The 20941-nt window shown below is 44.4% G+C and overlaps 1 protein-coding gene and 1 long non-coding RNA gene across 6 annotated transcripts; one reads left to right on the top strand and one right to left on the bottom strand.

The window, feature by feature from the left end:
* Positions 1-443: 443 nt before the first annotated feature.
* LOC101166891 (MAM domain-containing protein 2) lies at positions 444-19853 on the bottom strand. Its single transcript, XM_011482053.4, has 15 exons — positions 19362-19853; positions 19132-19242; positions 15095-15384; positions 11981-12065; positions 11757-11894; positions 11133-11410; positions 9868-9961; positions 9657-9797; positions 9433-9552; positions 9199-9341; positions 7799-7895; positions 7559-7717; positions 6744-6997; positions 1065-1149; positions 444-991 (listed from the first exon to the last, which is right to left on the bottom strand). The coding sequence occupies exons 1-15, from the start codon at positions 19390-19392 to the stop codon at positions 945-947; spliced, it is 2073 nt and encodes a 690-aa protein (XP_011480355.1). The 5' UTR covers positions 19393-19853; the 3' UTR covers positions 444-944.
* On the top strand, positions 2268-14561 carry LOC105355305 (uncharacterized). Of its 5 annotated transcripts, XR_013659294.1 has the most exons (7): positions 2268-2422; positions 4273-4793; positions 6721-6992; positions 7263-7330; positions 7528-7931; positions 12951-13135; positions 13584-14561. It is a non-coding gene; the product is annotated as an uncharacterized LOC105355305 (long non-coding RNA). The 5 variants fall into 5 exon arrangements; XR_013659292.1 differs by lacking the exons at positions 12951-13135; positions 13584-14561 and having other exon boundaries at positions 7528-8281; XR_002291388.2 differs by lacking the exons at positions 12951-13135; positions 13584-14561 and having other exon boundaries at positions 6721-6989; positions 7237-7330; positions 7528-8281.
* Positions 19854-20941: the final 1088 nt, after the last annotated feature.

A 20941-nucleotide genomic window follows, 5' to 3' on the forward strand; every position in this document is an offset into this window, starting at 1 on the left:
TCAACAAAACTTCGATTCTGTTTGATGACTTAAGCTGGTGGCATGTCTGTGAATTTTCACAAAGATCTCGTAAGGAATTTTTTTCCCCATCGTGCAAAAATGCCACAAAATAGCCACATAGCCGTAGGTCTCTGACCATCCCATAATAGTTTTCAAAAGGTGTTGGAAAATTTTGGTGAGTTTTTGAGTATGTGGTTAAGGTGAAATTTGCACTTAAAGGTGCAGTAAGAAAGAAGATGTTCAAAAACAATCTGGTCCTTGCTTTCCAGGACGGATGCAGGGAAAAAAAGGAATCAGAGCAAGAACGGTTATTCTGACAGATGAGAGGTCATTCAGTCCAGTCCTCAAGTAGGACCAAATCCAGAAAAACTGCCTGTATCTGAGGAACAAAGTCTGATAGAAAGTTTGCCCCAGAAAAAAGAAAAAAAGCCCAAATTCAGTTGTTTTGATGGACTGAATTAGTTTATTGTTAAAGAAAACATAGAAGTCATGAGAGAAGGAAGGAGTCTTCCTCTTTAGCTGTTTAAAAACGGTCGTGCAGAAAAAGGACAAACGTGAAATTACAGTAATTTGGTTCGTGGTGTGTATGGAACCCCCCCCCCCCCCCCCCCAAAAAAAAAGGCGGTGCTGTGAATGGAGAGGACGACTGCTGTTTCCACTGATGGATTCGAGTCCAGCTCAGGTGTGTCTTCAGGATCCTCCTGATCAGTTTTTCTCTGGGAGCCCATCCCCCCACCCCCACCCCCCATGTCGACCTCAGCCTCCCAAAGCATCGGCTGCCTCAGAACCAGAGTCATGTAGAAGAACTTTATTGGAGCGTGAATCTAATGCAAATGGATGTGAGGAGAGCTGCTGAAGAGGAAAGCTCCCTCAGGAGGCAACAACACCAAGTTGTTCTGTCCAACCGTGGGAATGGGGGGGTGGGGGGGATGCACATCCTCCTCCTAATGGAGCTCATTGGAGATCACTGTGCTGGCCTTCACCTGCTTGTCTGCAGAGAGAACAGAAGTGTCAGGGTCATGTGCCACGCTTCCTTCAGAACGATCGGAAACAAGGTCGATGACCTGGACATGGCCCCCCCTGCAGGATGATGTCATCAATAGCAATGTCGCTCCTCACAGAAGACCCCCGGGTCGCCTCAAATATAATCTGGTGCAGACAGAAAACCCGAGTTAGTTCAGAAAAGGTCAGGAGGTGAACAGAAGCTGAAAGGAAAATCAGTCCGATTCAGTCAAACTTGATGATGATGTGAGGAAGATTCAGACCTTCTTCAGCGCTTTAAACTTCATGCTCTCAGATGTTTCAACCATTTAGCATGTTCTCCTTTGGCTTTTACAATTTTTGAAAGATTAAGCTGAAAGATTTTCTTGCTTGTTAAAAGGGAAGCTTTGGTGCAATTTTAATTAGGAAGATCTACCTCACTTCCAGGTGAGCTGAGTTCCTACGTCACTCACGCTACACGCCACTCAGCAATTAAGCCTTCACCCTTAACCAATTTCCTTCTTTCCACAGCCAATCACTATATCTACATTCTAGACAGTTTTTGCCAGCCCTCCACCCCGTTCTCCACCTGCACCAACACAATTTCCTGGACTGGCTTTAACCACCATATGCGATCAAATCCCACCACGATGAAGACATCATCTGCCACGAGCCTAACCGCCAACAGATTATCTATGTCATGCACATTTTTGTATGACAAATACATTTATTTGCATTCCCGAGATCTGTCCTTATTGGAATTCCTTAGACCTAAACATTTCAGCAAAAATGATAATTCAGACTTCAATAAAACATCAGATGCAGAGTTGGTCCTTTCTACAATTTTCTACAATTCTTCAAAATCATTTAGACTAAAATAAATAAATGTAAAAAAATTATTTCGACTAGTTAACTGTCTAAAATCATCTATAATCTTTTCCACTACAGCAATTTTAAGCTTTTTCTCTAATATGTCCAATGTTTTTTTTATATAAAAAAATGAGAAATCACGTTTGAATGTATTAAACTGTTTTGGTATTATTCTAACCTTATCTAGTAACAATTTGAAACAAGGAAAATAACAATACTTGGGGCATTATTTAACATTTAGCCCTTAACTTAGCAGCTTTGCTGTCTTTTAAAATAAGTCATTCATTCTGCTTTTTTCTCGTCAAGTCCTCAGTTCCTTAATCAAATATTTAAAATGGCCTTGACCAGAGATCACTTAAACATATTTGACAAGGTGGTTCTGATGTAGTAAGGTTCATTTGTGTTTGCTGGTTACATAACTTTATGTAGCAGGATGATGCAGCACAGCTGCAGGCAATTCCCCTGACTACCTGGGAGCAGTTTAAAAATGGTTTGGCCCATCACTTGAGCACTTGGTGTCTGGTGCTCAAACCCTGCCCGTTTCCTGGTGGCTAACCCTCGGTGCTTCCAGGTAAGTGTGGTGGTGGTGCAGTGACGTGCAGTCAGGAGAGGCAGGTGAGGCTGTGCCTCACCTGTCATTATGGGAAGAAAAGAGAAAAATAAATTCAATTATTATTATATTTAAGTTCAGTAATTTGTGCTTTGCAGTCATTTTCCATTTAAATGTATAATTTTTGGGTGTTTTTTCTTTTCAAAATCGCTGAATTTCCGCATTTGCCGTTCAGATACTAAGAAGTGACGTGCGATGAGGCACCAGCCCGCTGAGCCTCACCTTGGATTGCGCAATACCTATGCAGTCAGTCGGTACTGCTGTCTCTCTGTATGTCGGTTCAATCACTTGTACTATATGAGCTGAGTTTACATAATTTAACAGACGTATATGATGTACAGTGTTTGTTTTTATAAATAACTGTGAGGGACGTGTTTCTTGTGCTGAACGCTAAACGCCGGCAAAAAAGCAACTGGGTGAGGCCAGAAGTCCCCGTGCCTCAAGTTAGGGGGCGCCGATGAGCCCTGAGATTATGACGCTAAAAATAATAGAAGAAGTGATAGCAAGCGGCAAGTCATTTTCTTCAGAAGGAGCGGCATATGGGCTTTATTTACAAGTAAAGGTAAGATGATAATAAGGTTTGTGCTTTTTTCTATGCTGCAGTTTGTATATGAAAAAACATGTTGAAATGATATTTTAAACAAAACACGTTAACTGTTGTCAATTAAATGGTGAATAAGTTACTCAGTATGGTTCATATGTTTGTAAATCTGATTGATGACGTCAGTGCCTCACCAGCCATTAACCTCACCGCACGTCACTGTGGTGGTGGTGGTGGTGGTGGTGGTGGTGGTCGTCGTCGTCGTCGTCGTCGTCGCCGCTTTAAGGCCCGTACACACCGGGACGAATATTCGCCAGGCGTTATTCGCCAGCGTTTTTCGCCACGTTTTTTGTGTTCACACCCAGGCGATTTTCGCTGACGATGAGTGGAGTGAACATGCAATTTCATTCCCTGACATTAGATGGCGCTTAATGTAAAACAGAAATACTCCTGTACACAAGGTGGCGCTGCGCAACTTTACGCTTCTTAAAGTCGCTTTTCACTCAGAAGAAGAGAGCAAGTATTTACACGCTTGTTAGAATCAAACAAAGAAAACATGAATATTTCAAGCACCAGTAGCTCCAACTGGTGCTTGGTTCGGGTATATTTTAGAATGTCCGTCATTATTGCTTCGCGGCTGTGTAGACGCTACTTGGCGTCTATCTTCTTCGCTGGTATGTGTGCTCAGCAAGGCAGTTTTGTGTTTGAGCGCCCCCAAGTTGTGTTTTACTGTAACTTCAGAAGCTCCAGACACGTGAGCAAAAGCGCCATTCTCATTGGTCGAGTAGATTTCGACGCGACGCGTCGAAAAAAAAAAAACGAACCCGAGGCGTTTTTTTTTTTTTTTTTGACGCTTTAACGCGTGGCGTTTTTTCGCGTCGGTGTGCACACTCTCGTTGGTGCCCTTTGTTTAGTCACGAGGCGTTAAACGTCGGCGAAAATCGCCGGCGAAATTCGTCCCGGTGTGAACAGGCCTTTAGAGTGTGCTAAACAAATTGTTCTTTAGCTAAAAAAAGAATACAGCTCTGGCATCCGGAGCTCCCCTCTACGCCCCAGTGAGCTTAAGGTGTGGATGAGCTTCTCTCCTCACTGCTCAGGTTATCAGATTGTTTGGTCTGAGCCTCTGCCTGTTTACATTTTATTAATTGTGTTTTAACCAATTTTTGTTTGTATTCAGGGGCAGCAGAGGCATACTGCTGCTTTTGTTTGGCTTTCCTGATTTTTTTTTTTTTTTTTTTTTTTTTTTTTTTTTTTTTTTTAAATCGCACAGCAGTTGCACCTTGCTCCAACCAGTGGCTGCTAGCTCTAGGCCTCAGTGCTCCAGCTCCTGCCAGTGGGTTTCAGGCCGCCCTCCGAGCCCCGACCTTCATGTTACTGGCCTTTGCGGCAGCCAACGGGAGCGGCATCAAGCCCTCATTTTCTCCATGGTCATTGGACTGAGAACCTGCTGAGAGGGGTTGCGCCCTTCCCAAGGGCTGCTGTGTTGCGGTGGTTTTTATCCTGTATTTACTGTGAGTGTTTGTGTGACGGTGGGCATTGAGTTTTTTTGTTGTTGTTGTGGCTTCTGTCAAACAATATTGCCGACCCTTGTTTTTATATTTCTTTTCTCAGGGCCGAGTGCAGGGACGGAGCGTGTTGGGCGACAACAGTGGAGGCTCAATTTGGGCGTGTTCAAATTTAGTTTATATGTTTTTTGTTGTTTTCCACGTATGTGCATGCCACAGAGTGGGGTGTTTTTTGTTTTCTTTGGTTGCCAATCTCCTCCACATGGGTCGGCCCAGCGCTCCGTTGGTAAGCCTCGGCCCTCAAAGGGTCTCCTTCCCTTTTTCCCTCCCCAGTGTGATTGAGTCGTTGTTTATAACACATTTTGTAAATAAAATTGCTTTTAGCTGGTACCACGTCTTGACATGTTAAACAGTAATCTGCGCGCCTGTGTTGCAGCGCTTGGGTTCCCTGGACCCTGTACTCGGGGTGGCGTTGTTGCTTTTTTTTTTTTCTTTTATCTCCCACGACCACTTGGTCGGTTTCAGAGCAGAGCTGGAGCAGCAATTCTTCCAACAGTATTTAGCACTCCAGGTCACTGAACTGCTGCTGGAATACAGGGGAGGAAATAAGTATTTGATCCTTTACTGATTTTGTTGTTTTGCTCACTTAAAAAGAAATTAACAGTCTGTCATCCTAATGGTAGATTCATTTGAATAGTGAGAGAAAATCAAGAAATCCACGTCATAAAGTCTTTAAAGTTATTTGCAATTCATTGGGGGAAATGAGTATTTGGTCCTCAAGTAACCATTAAAAGTTCTGGTTCACAAAGTTCAGTTAGTCTCCTGATCAACCTGTCACTTGAATTGAAAAAACTTAATCACCTGTCCACAGAATCAGTCCATTCGTCAGACTCCAAACTCTCAAACATGGAAAGACTAAAGAGCTTTCAGTGGATTTAACCCTTGTTATCTTAGATGACCCCCACCCTTGCACTGACGTGTTCTCCCTGCCATGATAAAGCTGGAAAGATTTCATGTAATCCATGGACACCAGTGAAGATCACAAATCATTGAAGAAAAAAGGTTCAGAGCACTGTCTAGTGGGTCCAGATGACCCAACTCCCAATGTTAAAGTGCCTAGGATAGCACAAGGGTTATGGGAGAAGATTGTAGACCTGCACAAGACCGTAATGAACTCTGAAACCATCAGCAAGAAGCTGGAGGTTAAAGGGACAACGGTCTGTGCAACATGACCATCAATTCATCTTTAGGTCTGGGGATCCAAACCAGATCTCCCTTGGTGGTGTTTCCATGATCACGACAACAGTGAGAAATCGGCCTAAAATAACATGGCAGGAGTTGGTTGAGGTCAAAGCAGCTGGAACCACAGTCACCAAGAACACCATTTGAAATACTTTACAATCATAACAATTTTTTTAGAGCTTTCAAAGAAACGCATTTGAAGTTTAGCAATGAACAGCTTCACGATTGGAGAGATTAGAAGGTGCTGTGGTCAGATGTGACCAAATCTGAGCTCTTTAGCATCAACTCAACCTGTCATGTTTGGAGGAAGAGAAATGCTGCCAATGTCCCCAAGAACACCATCCTGTCAAGCATGGAGGTGGAAACATTGTGATTTGGTACAGGGCTACTTCACTGTGTGGATGGGCGGAGCCAGGTACCGTCAAATCCTGAATGAGAACCTCCTTCCCTCCACCAGGTAGCTTAAAATGGAGTGGTGGATGGTTCTTCCAACAAGATCATGACCCAAAACAATCAGCCAAGGCCACCAAGGCATGGCTGAAGAAGCATATCAAGGTCAATGAGGTTTAGCCATTCTCTGGACCTCAATCCTATAGAAAACCTCTGGAGGGAGCTGAAGCTCAGTTTTTATAAATTGAAACTTTTTAAAGTCACTTTCTTGGTTTTCTTTGGGATTTTCTATCTCTTACTGTTCAAATGAACATTCCATTCTAGGATGACAGTCAGTTTCTCTTTAGGTTTTCCTCTGTAATTAAAGTTATAATATTGAAGCATGCAGCTCTACGGGTCTGTGCTCATAACTTTCTCCTGATTCTGGAAAAGCTTTTCACCAGCTGCGTCTGAACCCTAAATAGCTATTGTTTTTTTTATTTAGTCTGACCTCCGTCCTCTGGTCTCCTTATGAAAGCCTAGATGGAGCAGAAACCCGAAAAGAGTCTTGTCTGAAGGTCACAAACTTTTCTGTTCTACAGCTGATCAAGCAGGGCTGCCTTGCCTGGTGGGGTCTGTCCCACTGGTACTGCACTTGACCCCTCAGCCAGGCGACGCTCTGCTCCCCACTCTGTTGCCATAGCAACGCCTCCTGGCCTTCTCCGTTGAGGAGGACTCTGAGTTCACCCGTGCCGGAGCCGTACATGTGGTAGAAGAACTGCAGACACTGAGGGCCCCGCCCCCCCCGGACCGACCGGGACAGCAGCCGTGCACTCTGTCCGGGCAGCATGGGCGATGCCTCCATGTGCAGGTAGTATCCTGTGAGAGATGGGAGGAGCTATCTGCAAATGGGCCTTTATGGTTGAATGTGAGGAGCACAGGTGCATCTGATTTATCAGAATATCAGTTAGTCCACTCAAAGAGCCAATCTGGTTTGATCTACTATTAAAAGAGAACTAGATCTCCTGCATCAGTGCATCATGACCTGGAGGCTCTGCTGAGATGTTCGTGAAGCCCTGGTTCCTCTAATAGAGACATTCAGCTCTTCTGTGCCCTAGTGTCTCCTTCACACCAAACTCCACAGATCTTCAGTCCTCATGACCACGCTCTTGAAGATCCAGATGATGGTTAACCAAGCAGGAACTTCTGCAGGTGAGTTAGTGTAACTCCACCTGACTTTTTTTTTTTTTACTGTAGTCTGTTCTCTCTGAGGTTCTTCCTTTTAATCTTGAATTCACTTGGTATATTAATTGAAATTTAAAACATTTTAATTTTGAAGTTGATCTATTGTCTGATTTGAATCAACTTTTTGCTGATATTCTGCTGAAATGGATGCACCTGTGCTGCAGGTGAGCTGCAGATGCAGGATGGATTCCTCACCCAAGCCACTGGTGTGGTCCGCTCTGGGCCCAGTGTAGGAGGTGGGGGTGGGTCCTCTTCTCCTCTGCCAGTCAGCAGCATCTTTCTCCTTCTCCTGGGAATAACCACACAGTCCTGCTTCGAAGTCGCAGTTTCCTGGAGGGGGCGGCGACGACAAACCTGAGGGGGGGAAATGAAAACCAACTCAAAAAAACATCAAAAAGGTGTTCCTCAGGGCGCTCACAGGAGAGGAGCTGTCACCTGCCGTCAGCTCGCAGTCTCCCAGACTCATGCTGATGTCGTCCAGAGCCACAGAGCCGCAGTCCCAGAAGCTCCTGCAGGTGCTGACGAAAGCCACCTGAACAACAGAGTGAGACCATCAGCTGCAGAGCAGGTCTGCCCCACTACACCACAGCATCTAACCTCTAGTGCTTAAAATCACAGTCCTATGCACACACATTCACACACTGATGGCGGCTCTGCTGCCACACAAGGCGCCAGCCTGGAACCACCAGGAGAAATGTGAGGTTCAGTGTTTTGCCCGAGGACACTTCAACATATGGGAGGACAAAAAGGGAACCAAGCCTGCAATCTTCCAATCAGAGGTCAACCGCTCAAAAACCATTCTGGTTGACTGCAAGCAGCTTCAGTGTCCATGGGAGCTAAATGAGATCAAGGTTTGAGAGGAAAACTACGGTGGCCCTGAAGTGCAAATCACACCAACAAATCACCTCAAAGCCAAAACACGATAAAGATCATGACGTCAAATAAAAAAGCAAAACAAGTAATAAAAAATAACATTACATTTTAGATTTCAAAACCAAATTCCAGAAACCAAAACACAACAAAAAAAAGAAAGAAAAAGAAATGACATAAAAATGAAAAGTTTCAGAAATATTTCGACCACCAATTGTTCCCGTCAGATTTCTGGATGGATTCGATTCCAAGGCTGTGATTCCCATCAGAGTCATCAAGTTAATTTATTGTATTGTCATATTTGATGATAATAATCCCGACCGCTGCAGTGTGAAGAGCAACCTCACCCACTCTCTGAGTGTATGGCACCAAAGCGTCATAGCGACAGACAGACAGGCTGTGCAGACGGTCATCAGCACAGCCCGGAAGATCATTGGCTGCCCCCCCCCTTGAGACCATCTCAAAATCATGCTGCCAAAAAAGAAGGACAGACCCCACCCACCTTATCCATCACCTGTTAAACCTGTAAAACAAGTGCACTGCACGTTAATCCTTTTTTAGATATTTTATCTCCTACAGTGAGTCTTTGTATTTTATTGCCCAGTGCATTGTTGCTGGTAGACCACCTGGAATCAAAATAAAGTCTTTGAATCTTGAATTAAGAAAGAGAGTTTAATTAGAGCCAAGGAGGAACTGCTAGACACTTGTAGCTCACAATAAACCCACAGTTATGATGTGTGTTAATAAAATGTCCTAAATCAAGGTTGGATTTCTGAAAGACTTTTTGGCTTCCTGCCATGTTTCTGGGAACAGAAAAAGAAAAGCCAGACTTTGATGTTTTTGCTCCGATGTTATGAATTCCAACTGAAATTCCCATTTGTTACCATTTTGGCACATCCTATCCCCGTGCCCCTTGTAACTTAGTTGATCTTTGTTCAGATGAGACTCCATCAGCCCTCACTCGCCTTGGCAGACTTTGAGGTCTGGAAGCTGACGTCTGCTGCGATCCAGATCCCTCTGGACTTCTCCCCCTGAGTCCAGATCTGTTCCTGGACCCCGCTGTGCTGCTGCAGATAAACAGCTAAAGCCTGGTCCGTCTGGTTGAAGCCTGCAGAGGACAAAGACATTCACGATCAACCGACTCTGTGGATCCCACCAAGCAATAAACACAAAGATCAAGATCCAGGGCCGTGCCTCACCTCTCAGCGAAAAGAAGAATCTGAGGCAGTACTTCATGTTCCCAGCCAGAGTTGGACCCAGTACTCGGCTCACGTATGTGGAGCGCGGGCCAAACCGGGAATGGGCCAGCAGGAACGACCCTGGAGGAAGAGGGCGGCTTTTATATGGGTGAAAACCTCTTCCCCCTTTGCTGCACGTGAACGTCTCGTCTGTGTGTTTCCACCAGCTCCCAGCAGACTCATACCTGCCCCCGTGGTGTGGTCTCCATTCCTGAAGACGTTGGGCTTCACGGACACCACCTTCCACGATGACCCTGACTCTTGTGTGTAGCGGCAGAGACCCGACTCAAAGTCACAGTTGCCGATGGAAGGGTCAAAGGTCGGCTCTGCAGAGGAAACAGTAGCAGGATGAGGAGAAAAGCATAGAGGAGACGGTGTGAAGATTCGGATGCTCACCTGTGTCTGAGCTGCAAAACTCTGGAGAGAAGGAGATGTCATCAAGCGCAATGTGCCCCCCAGTCTGACTGTTGAAGCCCACTTCAAAGACGACCTTAAGGTTCAGACACATGCAGAAACCCCAGTACATCCTAAAGTGATCTTTGTTCAAAAAATAGACCTGCTTGATTTTTAGTGAAACTGGAACCTTTTATTTAAATCAGTTGTTTGTTATAGTGAATTGTATGCTAAGTTGGGTAGTAAAGAGGGAGAGACTGACCTATACTGATTAGCAAGGCAGCGAGACCAAGACGGGAAGGACATGCAGCAGTTCAGGGTGACTGACAGGTGTCAGTGGTGTAATGGAGATGGAGAGAATACTTTGAAGAGTTGATGAAGAGAAGTAGAGAACAAAGAATAGAAGAGGTAACCGTTGTGGAGCATGAGTAACAAAGATTAGTAAATAAGGACAGATGTTGAATCACTCACATAGGATATATTTTTATGAGGGAAAAAGCATGTAAAATGCACATTTTTACCCTTGTGCTATCTTAGATGACCCCACCCTTACATTGACGTGTTCTCCCTACCATGACAAAGGTGGATAAAGGTGGAAAGATTTCATGTAATCCATGGACACCAGTGAAGATCACAAAACATTGAAGAAAAAAGGTTCAGCGCACTGTCTAGTGGGTCTAGATGACCCAACTCCCAATGTTAAAGTGCCTAGGATAGCACAAGGGTTACAGATCTTAAACAAATTTTGAGCAACACACACTTATTTTAAGAATTATTTCTAATAACCAGAGCAACATACTGTACCTAAATCTGTGTTTGCAACGAGTTTTCAGGATTTAGTTTGGTTTTCAAAGTGCGGGACATCAGAACTTATTTTAACAAATAATACCAAAAAAAATCCTGTTAGTTACATTCGCAGGATTTTTTACGTAAAGTCCCACTTCTGTCATTTTTTGATCTCTGGTAAAAGCATTCCCAGGGATCTTTTAATCATGAAAACGTCCTTTTTAGCCAAAATCAAATCAAAAATGCCAAAAGGACATGCTAAGAAAAACAAAAACGCAAGTTTCATGAAGTGGGCATTTCAACCAAGGGAAACATCTCTATGTTTTTAAACTTTTTTCCAAAAGGAAATTTTTTTCAGAACAGATCCAACATCAAATGAGGGCTTGAAGGTTTTCTCCTTAACTCGGTGATGCTGAAAGTTCTAGCAGTGTGGCACCAAAACTGCTTCTTTTGTTGACTAAACTCAACTCCATGGTCCTCACCTGCACCGAGTACGGAGCCTTGAGGTCCACCTGCACGGGGATCCATTCTCCAAGAGCCTCACCCCACTCTTCCTGGTCCTCTGATCCCGCCCTCCACAGCTCCTGGTACTGACCCAGACGGTCCCGGGTGTAAACAGAGAACAGGTTCCCTCCCCCCTCGTTACGCTGGTACTGAAAGGTCAAACACCCGGACATTGGCACTGTCGTCATGGGAGACGCAAGTTTGGCCACCTCAACGAAGGTCCTGGCGTGGCCAGAGTCCACGTACATGAAGTGACCTGGGAAGGAGCAGAACTCCATTGGTCTCGGTTCTGGTGGTAGCAGAGCCGACATCTCCAGAACATCACTTTTTTACTTGATCCCCTGAGATCGACAGGACTTTTTAACGTGAAGGAAATGTTTTAAGAAAACACAATGGGGTTGTGAGTGAAGCACATGTTGTCAAACACAGAGAACTCAGTTTCCTGCTTAGGTCAAAGGTTAACCTGGACAGGAAATAGCTTTTCAGTGACCATAATTCATGATGAAGATGCTGCTCATCCCCCCTTAGAGGATTAGAGTGGGGAGGTGCAAAGAAGCTATTCAGAATTGATTCAGGAACACCTGTGCAGGAGCGTCCCTCACCTGTCTTGTTGTGGTAGGTGTGGTCATAGGGCATGTTGTTGTGCAGCAGCTGGATCTTGCCTCCCCCCACGTACCAGTTCACGTTTGCGTTCCACTGGTTCTTGTAGCCACACAGGTGGGGCTGCTCAAAATCACAGTCTGGGGAGACACAGAGTGCAGCCTGTCAGCATGCATGTGTAGCGTCTGGGGAGGGGGCCAGTAAAGATACCAGAGAGGTCACTGACCCAGGCAGTATCCGGGGCTGATGTGGATCTCAAAAATGGCCAGGCTGCTTCCAGCTCTGAGCTCAGGTCTGCCCTCCATGACGAGCTGAGCACAGAAACACAAAGCCACTCTGTTTATTTGAAGAGGGGCCGACTTGGGGGGGGGGCGCTCAAAGAGCCAGTTCCGCCCCTCCATGTAGCATAAACACACACTCCACGACTCCCAGTGTTTGGAGGCTGATGCCAACGCTTCATGCTGGCCCGATGGATTTAAGGCCGTCCTGCTTCAGCTGCATCCCTCACATCTGTTCATCCCAGTTTACAGAAGGGCTGGGATGTTTAAACAAACCAGTAAGAAACCTTCCACACACTTCCACCTTTGAACAGAATCATAGCTTTTTTTCTTCTTTTCCATTTCATTATTAAGACGATCTTCTGTCCATTCAGTCCATGTGATGCTCTAACTGGAACATCAGTAATTCTGTTCTGGAGGCAAACGTTGGACAGCGCCACTGTAATTTCCTCCAACAAAAAGCTCTCTACAGGCTGGAAGCATCCATCCAGACTGCTGTCCCTCCCTCCCCCCTGGCAATAAGTCAGAGCACTTTGATGCCTTCTCAGCACTTGAAACTGTGACCTATCCTGAATCCACCCTTTTTATTGGAGAGCACGCTTTTTTTCTTAAAGGTGGAAAATGATCAACCTCCTAAAGTTCACTGGGTCCAGAAATTTTACAATAGATATTTAGAAAGAAAATCTAAGAGAGATTAAGCCAAATTATGCTTTTGCAAAGAGCCGACAGTCCATCTAAAACAGTCTAATGAAGTATGGGTAAATTGAGGGTCATCAAAAAGAGCTAAAGAAAAAATAACTATTTTTTAAAATATTTCCATCAGCCAGGAAGTGTGTCACTTCATTGACGTGAAACATCCTCTAATACATGAGTGCGCACATGTGTGTTCAACTAAAAAGAGTTGTGTGCTGCTTGCAGATCTGGAGATTTTCTTCCTCCTAAACTTCAGAAGGGACAGAGCGTTCAGCGTCAGACTCCTAACTGTGGATGCAGCAGCCAAAGGGCCTCATTTTTTCTCCACTAGCCCAACACACGGAAGGTTTCTGTTGTCGGCACACCCTGCCCTGCTATGCCGTTAACATGACAACTACAAACACAAACAGGTGCAGTTCAACAAGCTATTGAAGGAAAATTGACAGACAAACTTTTTATCGTGTAGTAAACGTCCATACTCATCTAAATGTATTAATGCAATTCAAAATAATTGTCTGATTCCCTTTAAAATTTGCTTTTCATAATAACTATGTATTTAAGTACACAAATGTGTAAATTTGTAATTACAATTTTATAACACTTGATTTTATTCAAGAAACAGTAAAATTTATATCTACATTCACCTGCCACTTTATTACGAACACACTGCTAGTACCGGGTTGGACCCCCTTTTACCTTCAGAACTGCCTTAATCATTGGTGGCAGAGATTCAGCAAGGTACTGCAAACCTTCTTCAGAGAGTTTGGTCCATGCTGACATGACAGCATCACGCAGTTGCTGCAGATTTGTCGGCTGCACGTCCATGATTCTAATCTCCTGTTCCACCACATCCCATAGGTGATCTAGATCTGGTGACTGGAGGCCATTTGAGTCCAGAGAACTCATTCTCATGTTCAAGAAACCAGTCTGGAATAATTCCAGCCTTATGATATGGCGCCTTATCCTGCTGGAAGTAGCCATCAGAAGATGGTACGCTGTGGTCATAAAGGGATGGACATGGTCAGCAACAATATTCAGGTAGGCTGTGGCGTGGAACCATGCTCAAAGGGGCCCAAAGTGTTCCAAGAAAATATCCCCAACACCATGACACTACCACCACCAGCCTGAACTGTTGATACAAGGCAAGATGGATCCATAGTTAATGTTGTTGATGCCAAATTCTGGCCCTACCATCCGAATGTGGCAGCAGAAATGGAGACTCATCAGACCAGACAAAGTTTTTATAATCTTCTATTGTCCAGTTTTGTTGAGTCTGTGTGAATTGTAGTCTCAGATTCCTGTTCTTAGTTGACAGGAGTTGCACCCGGTGTGGTCCTCTGCTGCTGAAGCCCATCTGCCTCAAGGTTGGATGTGTTGTGTGTTCAGAGGTGCTCTTCTGCTTGGTTGTAACCAGTGGTTTGGAGTTTCTGTTGTCTTTCTATCAGCTGGAACCAGTCTGGACATTCTCCTCTGACCTCTGGCATCAAAAAGGCATTTCCACCCACAGAACTGCCACTCACTAGATATTTTCTCTTTTTCTTATCATTCTCTGTAAACTCTAGCGATGGTTGTGGGTGAAAATCTCAGTAGAACAGCAGTTTCTGAAATACTCAGAGCAGGCCGTCTGGCTCCAACAACCATGCCACATTCAAAGTCACCGCAATCTACTTTCTTCTCCATTCTGATGCTCAATTTGGACTGCAGCAGATTGTCTTGACCATGTCTACATGCCTATTGAGTTGCTGCAATGTGATTGGCTGAATATAACTTTGCATTAACGAGCAGATGGACAGGTGTGCCTAATAAAGGGGCCAGTGACTTCACCCCCCACCACCACCCTCATCTAGTTTGGTTTACTTTCACACATGGCACTCTCAGACAGAACCAAAGAGTGATTGGGACCCACAATCCCACAGTTCCCTCTGTCACTCATTTGCGGGCACTGTGGTCCAACAATGAAAACGAAAGCAGGAAGAAGAAAAAAAACCGAGAGTCCTCCTAGTCCTTATGTATGGATAAGCACCCACCGCTCCTCACCCAGCAGACATTTTCATATTTTTTCACAATTCCTGCTTCTTCAGATTCATGCTGTGAATGTGTGGCAGTAAAACTGGATCAGACCAGGTTTGGTAAGACCAGGTAAAATCATGGTTGGAGTTAGCATCATAGTGTTTCTAGTGTTTTTACAATCTTTGATTTTTACCTTAGATTAAGCGTAGCCAATGTTAACCCCCCGATGGTATAATATGAACAAACAAAGCTGCTGTTAGCCAAGATTGAAACCTCTGCAGCTCCTCAGACACTTTCCTTCCTCTTCTTCTATGCTGGTTTACTTGTTATCACAGATGATATCTTCTCAGTCATTTTACCCTGTAAGGCTCCGTAGTGTGCGGCAGATCCACACTGGAGATGACCCAGCTTTCGGAGGGGGTCTGGCTGCTCCACAGCGGCTTGTCCAAGCCGTCTCCCGCAGAGCGACGCAGGACCTCCAGGCTCCCCGACTCTGTGATCTGGTAGACAAGCCTCAGGCAGCTCCATTCCTCCTGCTCAAGAACCGGACTGATCATGGTTCCCATGATCTCTGTCGTTGGTTCTGCACCCTGACCTGAGCCAAGGTCCAGGCTAGCGCTCGATTCTGCCTCCACTGCAACGAAATGTCCTAAAAAGATCGAGACATGCGAAAAAGAAACTGTTCACCACAATGCAAAAAAACCCCAAAAACAATCAACACTTTACATCGAAACAGAATGTATCTGGTAACACATCTAAGAATTACTGAAGCTCCACCTACTACATACAGAGCACTTTAGTTTAGTAAAAAAATGCATGCATATATGTATGGATTCATATATAAAGGGTTCACACAGCACATTTCAGGTTAGAGACAATTATAAAATATAAGCACATCTGAATGAAAATGGCACTTAGGGACACCACAGGGGCGTAATTAGAACTAAGAACCACTATAATCTGTGAGCCGTGACCTGACACACGTGACCTGACAGAGCTTTTGTTTACAGAAAACATAATCAGAGCTCACTTCTCTCGCCAAGATTTCATATGAAAGCAGAATTTTTTTATGACAATGAAAAAAAGGGATCAAAACCTGCATCTCTCATCTAGCCATGAATGTCCCAGTGAAGCATGGAGGTGGTGGTTGTAACCCTCAGAAATGAGTAGTCTGTTTAAGTGTACTACAAGTATGTAAAAGAAAAAAGAAAACAAAAAAGAAGAAAAAAAACTTTAAATGTACTATTTTTTGCTTAGAGGAATGTTGGGGAGGTAAGACCTGGAACCCAATCATTTAGCAATCTGAGAGAGGCCAAGTTCAGGAGCAGGTCTGAGGAGGACTTCCAGGCCCTGAGGCCTCTTCATCAGACTGGAGTTTGTTTTTTTAACAATAGGGATTTTTTGCTAAAGCCAGCTCAGTTGGCTCAGGAAGTTTATAAGTTCAAAAAAGTCCTTCGTATCTCTTTGGGAAAAGTGTAAAAAAAAAAGTAAAAGTCTTCAGGGCAGAACAAAACACCAACATGATAAAATAGTAAATCCAATCTTATTAGGTTCCTTTTTTCATATTGAAGAGGCACTTTGGATGTTGTGCATTCCTTCATGGACTCTTTCCCGTTCTTTATTATACGTTTCTGTGGAAAGCCCTGCGGCACAAATGCTGTGACCTCATATGACCCACAAATTCTCACTCTCCAGACTTACATTTGTTTTATTAAAAATGTCTTCCTTTAAATAACAAACATTATTCCTGCTTTGTGTGTGAAAATAAATATTTGATGCTTAAATTCATGACACCGTCTTCATGAAATGAGTCACCTGACCTTCCGTCTTTAGGAGGAAATGTTCTGAAACATGACTTCACTTCACTTCTCTTGCTTGCTCATAATGAGGCACCTCTAACACAGCAGGACACAGCGCTGAAGAACATCACACTTCACCTTCAAACACACCAGAGTGGATTCTGACTGGTTTGACTAAAGAAAATGTGGACTGGACCAGCCAATTGGTTAAGTGGTGAAGTGTAAGTCCTGGAATTCAGAGATTGTGGGTTTGATTCCATGGTCAAACCAAAAACCCTAAAAGTGGAACTCAAATCCAATTGAGCCCTCAAGAAGCCCTCAATGCAGGCCTCAGGGCCCACCAACCTGGATGTTTTCCAGTTTACCTGCGTGAACACACCTGTCTTAGCTCATCACCGACCTCTGCAGAGGCTGGGTGGTAACCGTCATTATAGAGCAGGGGTTCTCAAAGTTTATGTACCAAATTAGGAACTCGATATTAGACTGGGGACCAATTTTGGTGAAAAAAATGGATAAACAGAAAAAGTTGTTTATAAAAACTTTTTTTTTTAACTTTAATGAGCAAGTGTCATGTATACAGTTAACCAGAACCTCCAGATGTTTTCGAAGATGTTTCTGCCCAGATCTTCTACTCTTCTAGTAGTTGTATCATTAGACAGACTTCATTCTTCAAACTTTTTCAAAAAATCTCAGCTACTTTCATCCATTCTTTTTACAAACTCTCCGTCACTTGAGAGCATGCCACACCGGGAATTTCCAAAGCCAAAACGTAGCTAGCTTCTGTCACAGCTTCCCTGGATTTAGCCATTTTTGTAAACACTCTCTGTTGTGCAGCACAGCCTCGTTGTAGTTGTTGAAGCTTATTGTTACGCTCCTCGCCTGTAAATTTGTCATAGTTTTTATGATTTGTAACATAAGGATGATTTATTTTGAATTCTTTGAGCATTGCATTTACCTGCTTGCAAATAAGGCACAGGACTTTATCCAGCCCATGAGGTACGACATGGGCTGAAAGTGCTATTCTCCTCGCCAACAGAATGTTTTTCCTCAAAGGAACCTGCTTTGGCTCTCTTGTATTGAGGGTCACAAAAAATCTCCCCGTGGGCTGCCATTGGCCCCGGGCCACACTTTGAGAACCCCTGTTATAGAGCAGAGAAGCATAAATAGCATCCAGGATGGTGAAACCTGAGGACTGGAGATCAGAAACAATGAAATGAACCACCAAAGTGGCTGCAGGTCAGTGTCCCCCATTGGGGGGGGGTCCAAATTACTGACTATATGACAACTGGAGTGAGTGACTCCTCCTCCCTCATGTTCCAAACAGGAAGTAGCCGCTGGCTCCATGAAGCCAAAATCCTATAGACTTCTACTGAGAAATAAACAGCTGTTACACAGTCATTCTGTCTGTCAGAAAAACCATTGTTGGTCGGATAGCTTTTTTTTATTTAACATTTTCTTGCTAATCTTGTTTTTGTTTCCATTATTTTGTTTCTGTACCGCATGTTAGTCAAGCTATAAACTGACCAGCCGGATGCCTCAATAAAAGCAGGTGGTCCAGGTCCAACATTCGAAGCATTTGAATCTCCCGAGCCTGCTTTCATCGAAAGGGGCGTGGTCTTCTAACAAGCTCACTCATGATTGGTGAGACTGGTTGCCGTAGAAATGTGGAGTCAGACTGAATGCAGAGAACAAATGTCGCCACACTCAGCCGTGTGTGACAAAGGTGCCATTAAACCACCTTTTCTGTCATGTTTCAAAGAAAAGCGCCTGGCTCAACAACACTGTCAAACACATATAGGGAACCTGCAGACGTTTCTCTTTTCAACAGAACATCAGGCCTCCAGGCCATCATGACATTAGATGTTAACTTAGTACACTGTACTTTGATTGTAAAAACCTTTTAGTTTAAACTGAATCCACACCTTTGGTGGGCTAATAATCTAAAAACCTCACAAGTCTGGTTATGATCCGATTTACTTCTGTTTTTTCTTTAGTCAGGATCAAAATATTTGGACTTTCTCTGGAAATGTGAGCCGGTGTTGACATGTTCAACCCGTTGGTGGGTGCATTAGCCACTCACCATATGAAAGTACGTTAAGCAACAGTTTAGACTTCAGGACAGGTCAGAAATAAATATAGGAGAAACATCGAACGTCGACATGAACTTTAACCTCTCTGAGTTAACAAGATCCTGCTGGTCTGCTGAGCGACCTGGAGGTCCCTGTCTGGACTGTAGACACAGCTCAGCTGTTTCCAACAGCAGCAAATGAATCAGAATGTGTTCAGTGCAAATGATCAGACTTCCATCCATCTGCTGGCTTTGATCACACTGCAGAATTAGGTTGTGACACCAGTGTAGCATGAGCACTCATTCATGCAGTAGTATCTCTGAGGGAAATGCCTAAATGTGTTTTTCCACCAGATCCAGATGTGCAGTGATGCTGGAATCAACACAGAGCAGATGCATCTCCTTCCAACCCCCACAACCTGCAGCAAGCATTTCAATGAGGGAACCCGACGCAAACCTGCATGCCCACAACTGACACACTTTAGGAATCATCTGGAAAATAAGAGGCACTTCTCTGTCTCTGAAGTACCATCTTTGTGCAGGGTCCAGCTCATGAAGTCCGGTTCTGACGTGTATCCGCAGGTGCTGGACTCAAAGTTGCATGAGCCTGGCAGAAGCTGGCTTTGGGCTCCGGCGGCGCCTGTGAGGGATGGAAAAGTGACCAAGAGAGGAGGGACACGAGGAAGGGGTAATGGCAAGAATGAATCATCATCACTGTCATTTCCAAAATGCAGAGCAAATGAACTTCAATGAACTCACCAGCAAAAGTTAAAAGACAGATGAGAAGCATTGCAGCTTTCTGCGAAGAACCTGCAGGAACCAAAGAGTTTGCATCCGCAGAGAGGAAAGAAGTTTCAGGGAAAGTTTGTTTTCAAAGACTGAGCGTCTCTGTGGCACCCTGAAGCCTGCAGGGGGAGGAGTAGAAGGAGGAGAAGGCTGGGAGGAGGAGGAGAAAAGCGAAGAGCCGGGAATATGGACAGAAATGAAATAGAAGAGGCTCGTGTGACGCAGCTTCACAGCATGAAACCATCCGCCAGAGGGGCTGCAGTGAGGACACGCACCCCGAGGCCTTCCCCCCTGTCCACAAGGGAGAAGGCAGGATGGGTGGGGGGCTCCAGAAACTGCTTCTAACTTCAGTCATCTGCTGCTCATCTGGAGAGAAAATGTCAAACACTTTATAAACAAAAAGAAATAGACATTTCTCCCCCCTTACCATTTTGAACAGCCCCTTTCCATCCACTTACCCACCCAGGAGTGTGTCTGGACTGGGGCGCACACACCCATAAAGTCTCAAAGAGACTCTTTGGAAAAAGACCTTGCTCTAGTTTCAGGTTGAGGAAGAGAAGAAGCACTGATTCAGGGTCAGTTTGTCATTACTACTCACAGCACTTCAAAAATGTATCTGACATCCTCAGCGTCAGGTCTAAATGGTAAAGGTATAACTTCCATCAGCAATCTGCTAAAACATATTTACTGCATGAATTCCACCTTAAGCAGGCCCCGCCTCCATCCTCCTCGTGCAGCTGGCTCCACTTTGACATATGGAACTTTATTCAGCATCATTCAGCATTTATCAGATAACAAATGCCGATGGATGTCAGATGCTAAAAGAATAAAAACTTAAATCCTTCTGCCTCCTCAGATAAAGGTTAGAGCTGTGTTTGGAAACCAGGTTCTGCTGCGCCTTCAACGTGTAAGTTCCTGAATGAGAGACCTCCACGGTGGACCCCCAGCAGCCCAGCGGCTGCAGAAGACAAGCACAGCATTTTTGACATGGAAACTGTTCTGTATTCTCAGAGGAAAAAGTCTGATCCACTTTTGTGCTCCATCTGTCTGTGTCCAGGTTTGACAGCTTCCTGTCCCTTTATCGCCCTCTCCTGTTTGTCTCTGTCATTGCGGTCATTTCTGATGTTCCAGCTAGTGTCGCTTTTCCTCCACAGGTGTGCAGGACCACTGCTGCACCTGCAACCCATCTCCATTCAGTCTGGCTGTGTTAACTCTTGTGCTATCCTAGGCACTTTACCGTTGGGAGTTGGGTCATCTAGACCCACTAGACAGTGCTCTGAACCTTTTTTCTTCAATGATTTGTGAACCTCACTGGTGTCCATGGATTACATGAAATCTTTTCACCTTTATCCACCTTGTCATGGTGTCATGTAAGGGTGGGGTCATAGGATAGCACAAGGGTTAATCAGGTTTTGCCACTCTTTACCTGCCAGTTTGTCAGCTAAGTCTGTTCATCTGTTACTATCACTGTCATAACAGAAATAAACTATTGTGTTTTGCTTCAATAAAAATGGAAAAAGGAAAATCAAATTATTATTATAAAACTAGTTTTG

This window comes from Oryzias latipes, chromosome 12, assembly GCF_053564925.1.
Source record: "Oryzias latipes strain Hd-rR chromosome 12, Olatipes_Hd-rR_3.1".
Taxonomy (NCBI): domain Eukaryota; kingdom Metazoa; phylum Chordata; class Actinopteri; order Beloniformes; family Adrianichthyidae; genus Oryzias; species Oryzias latipes.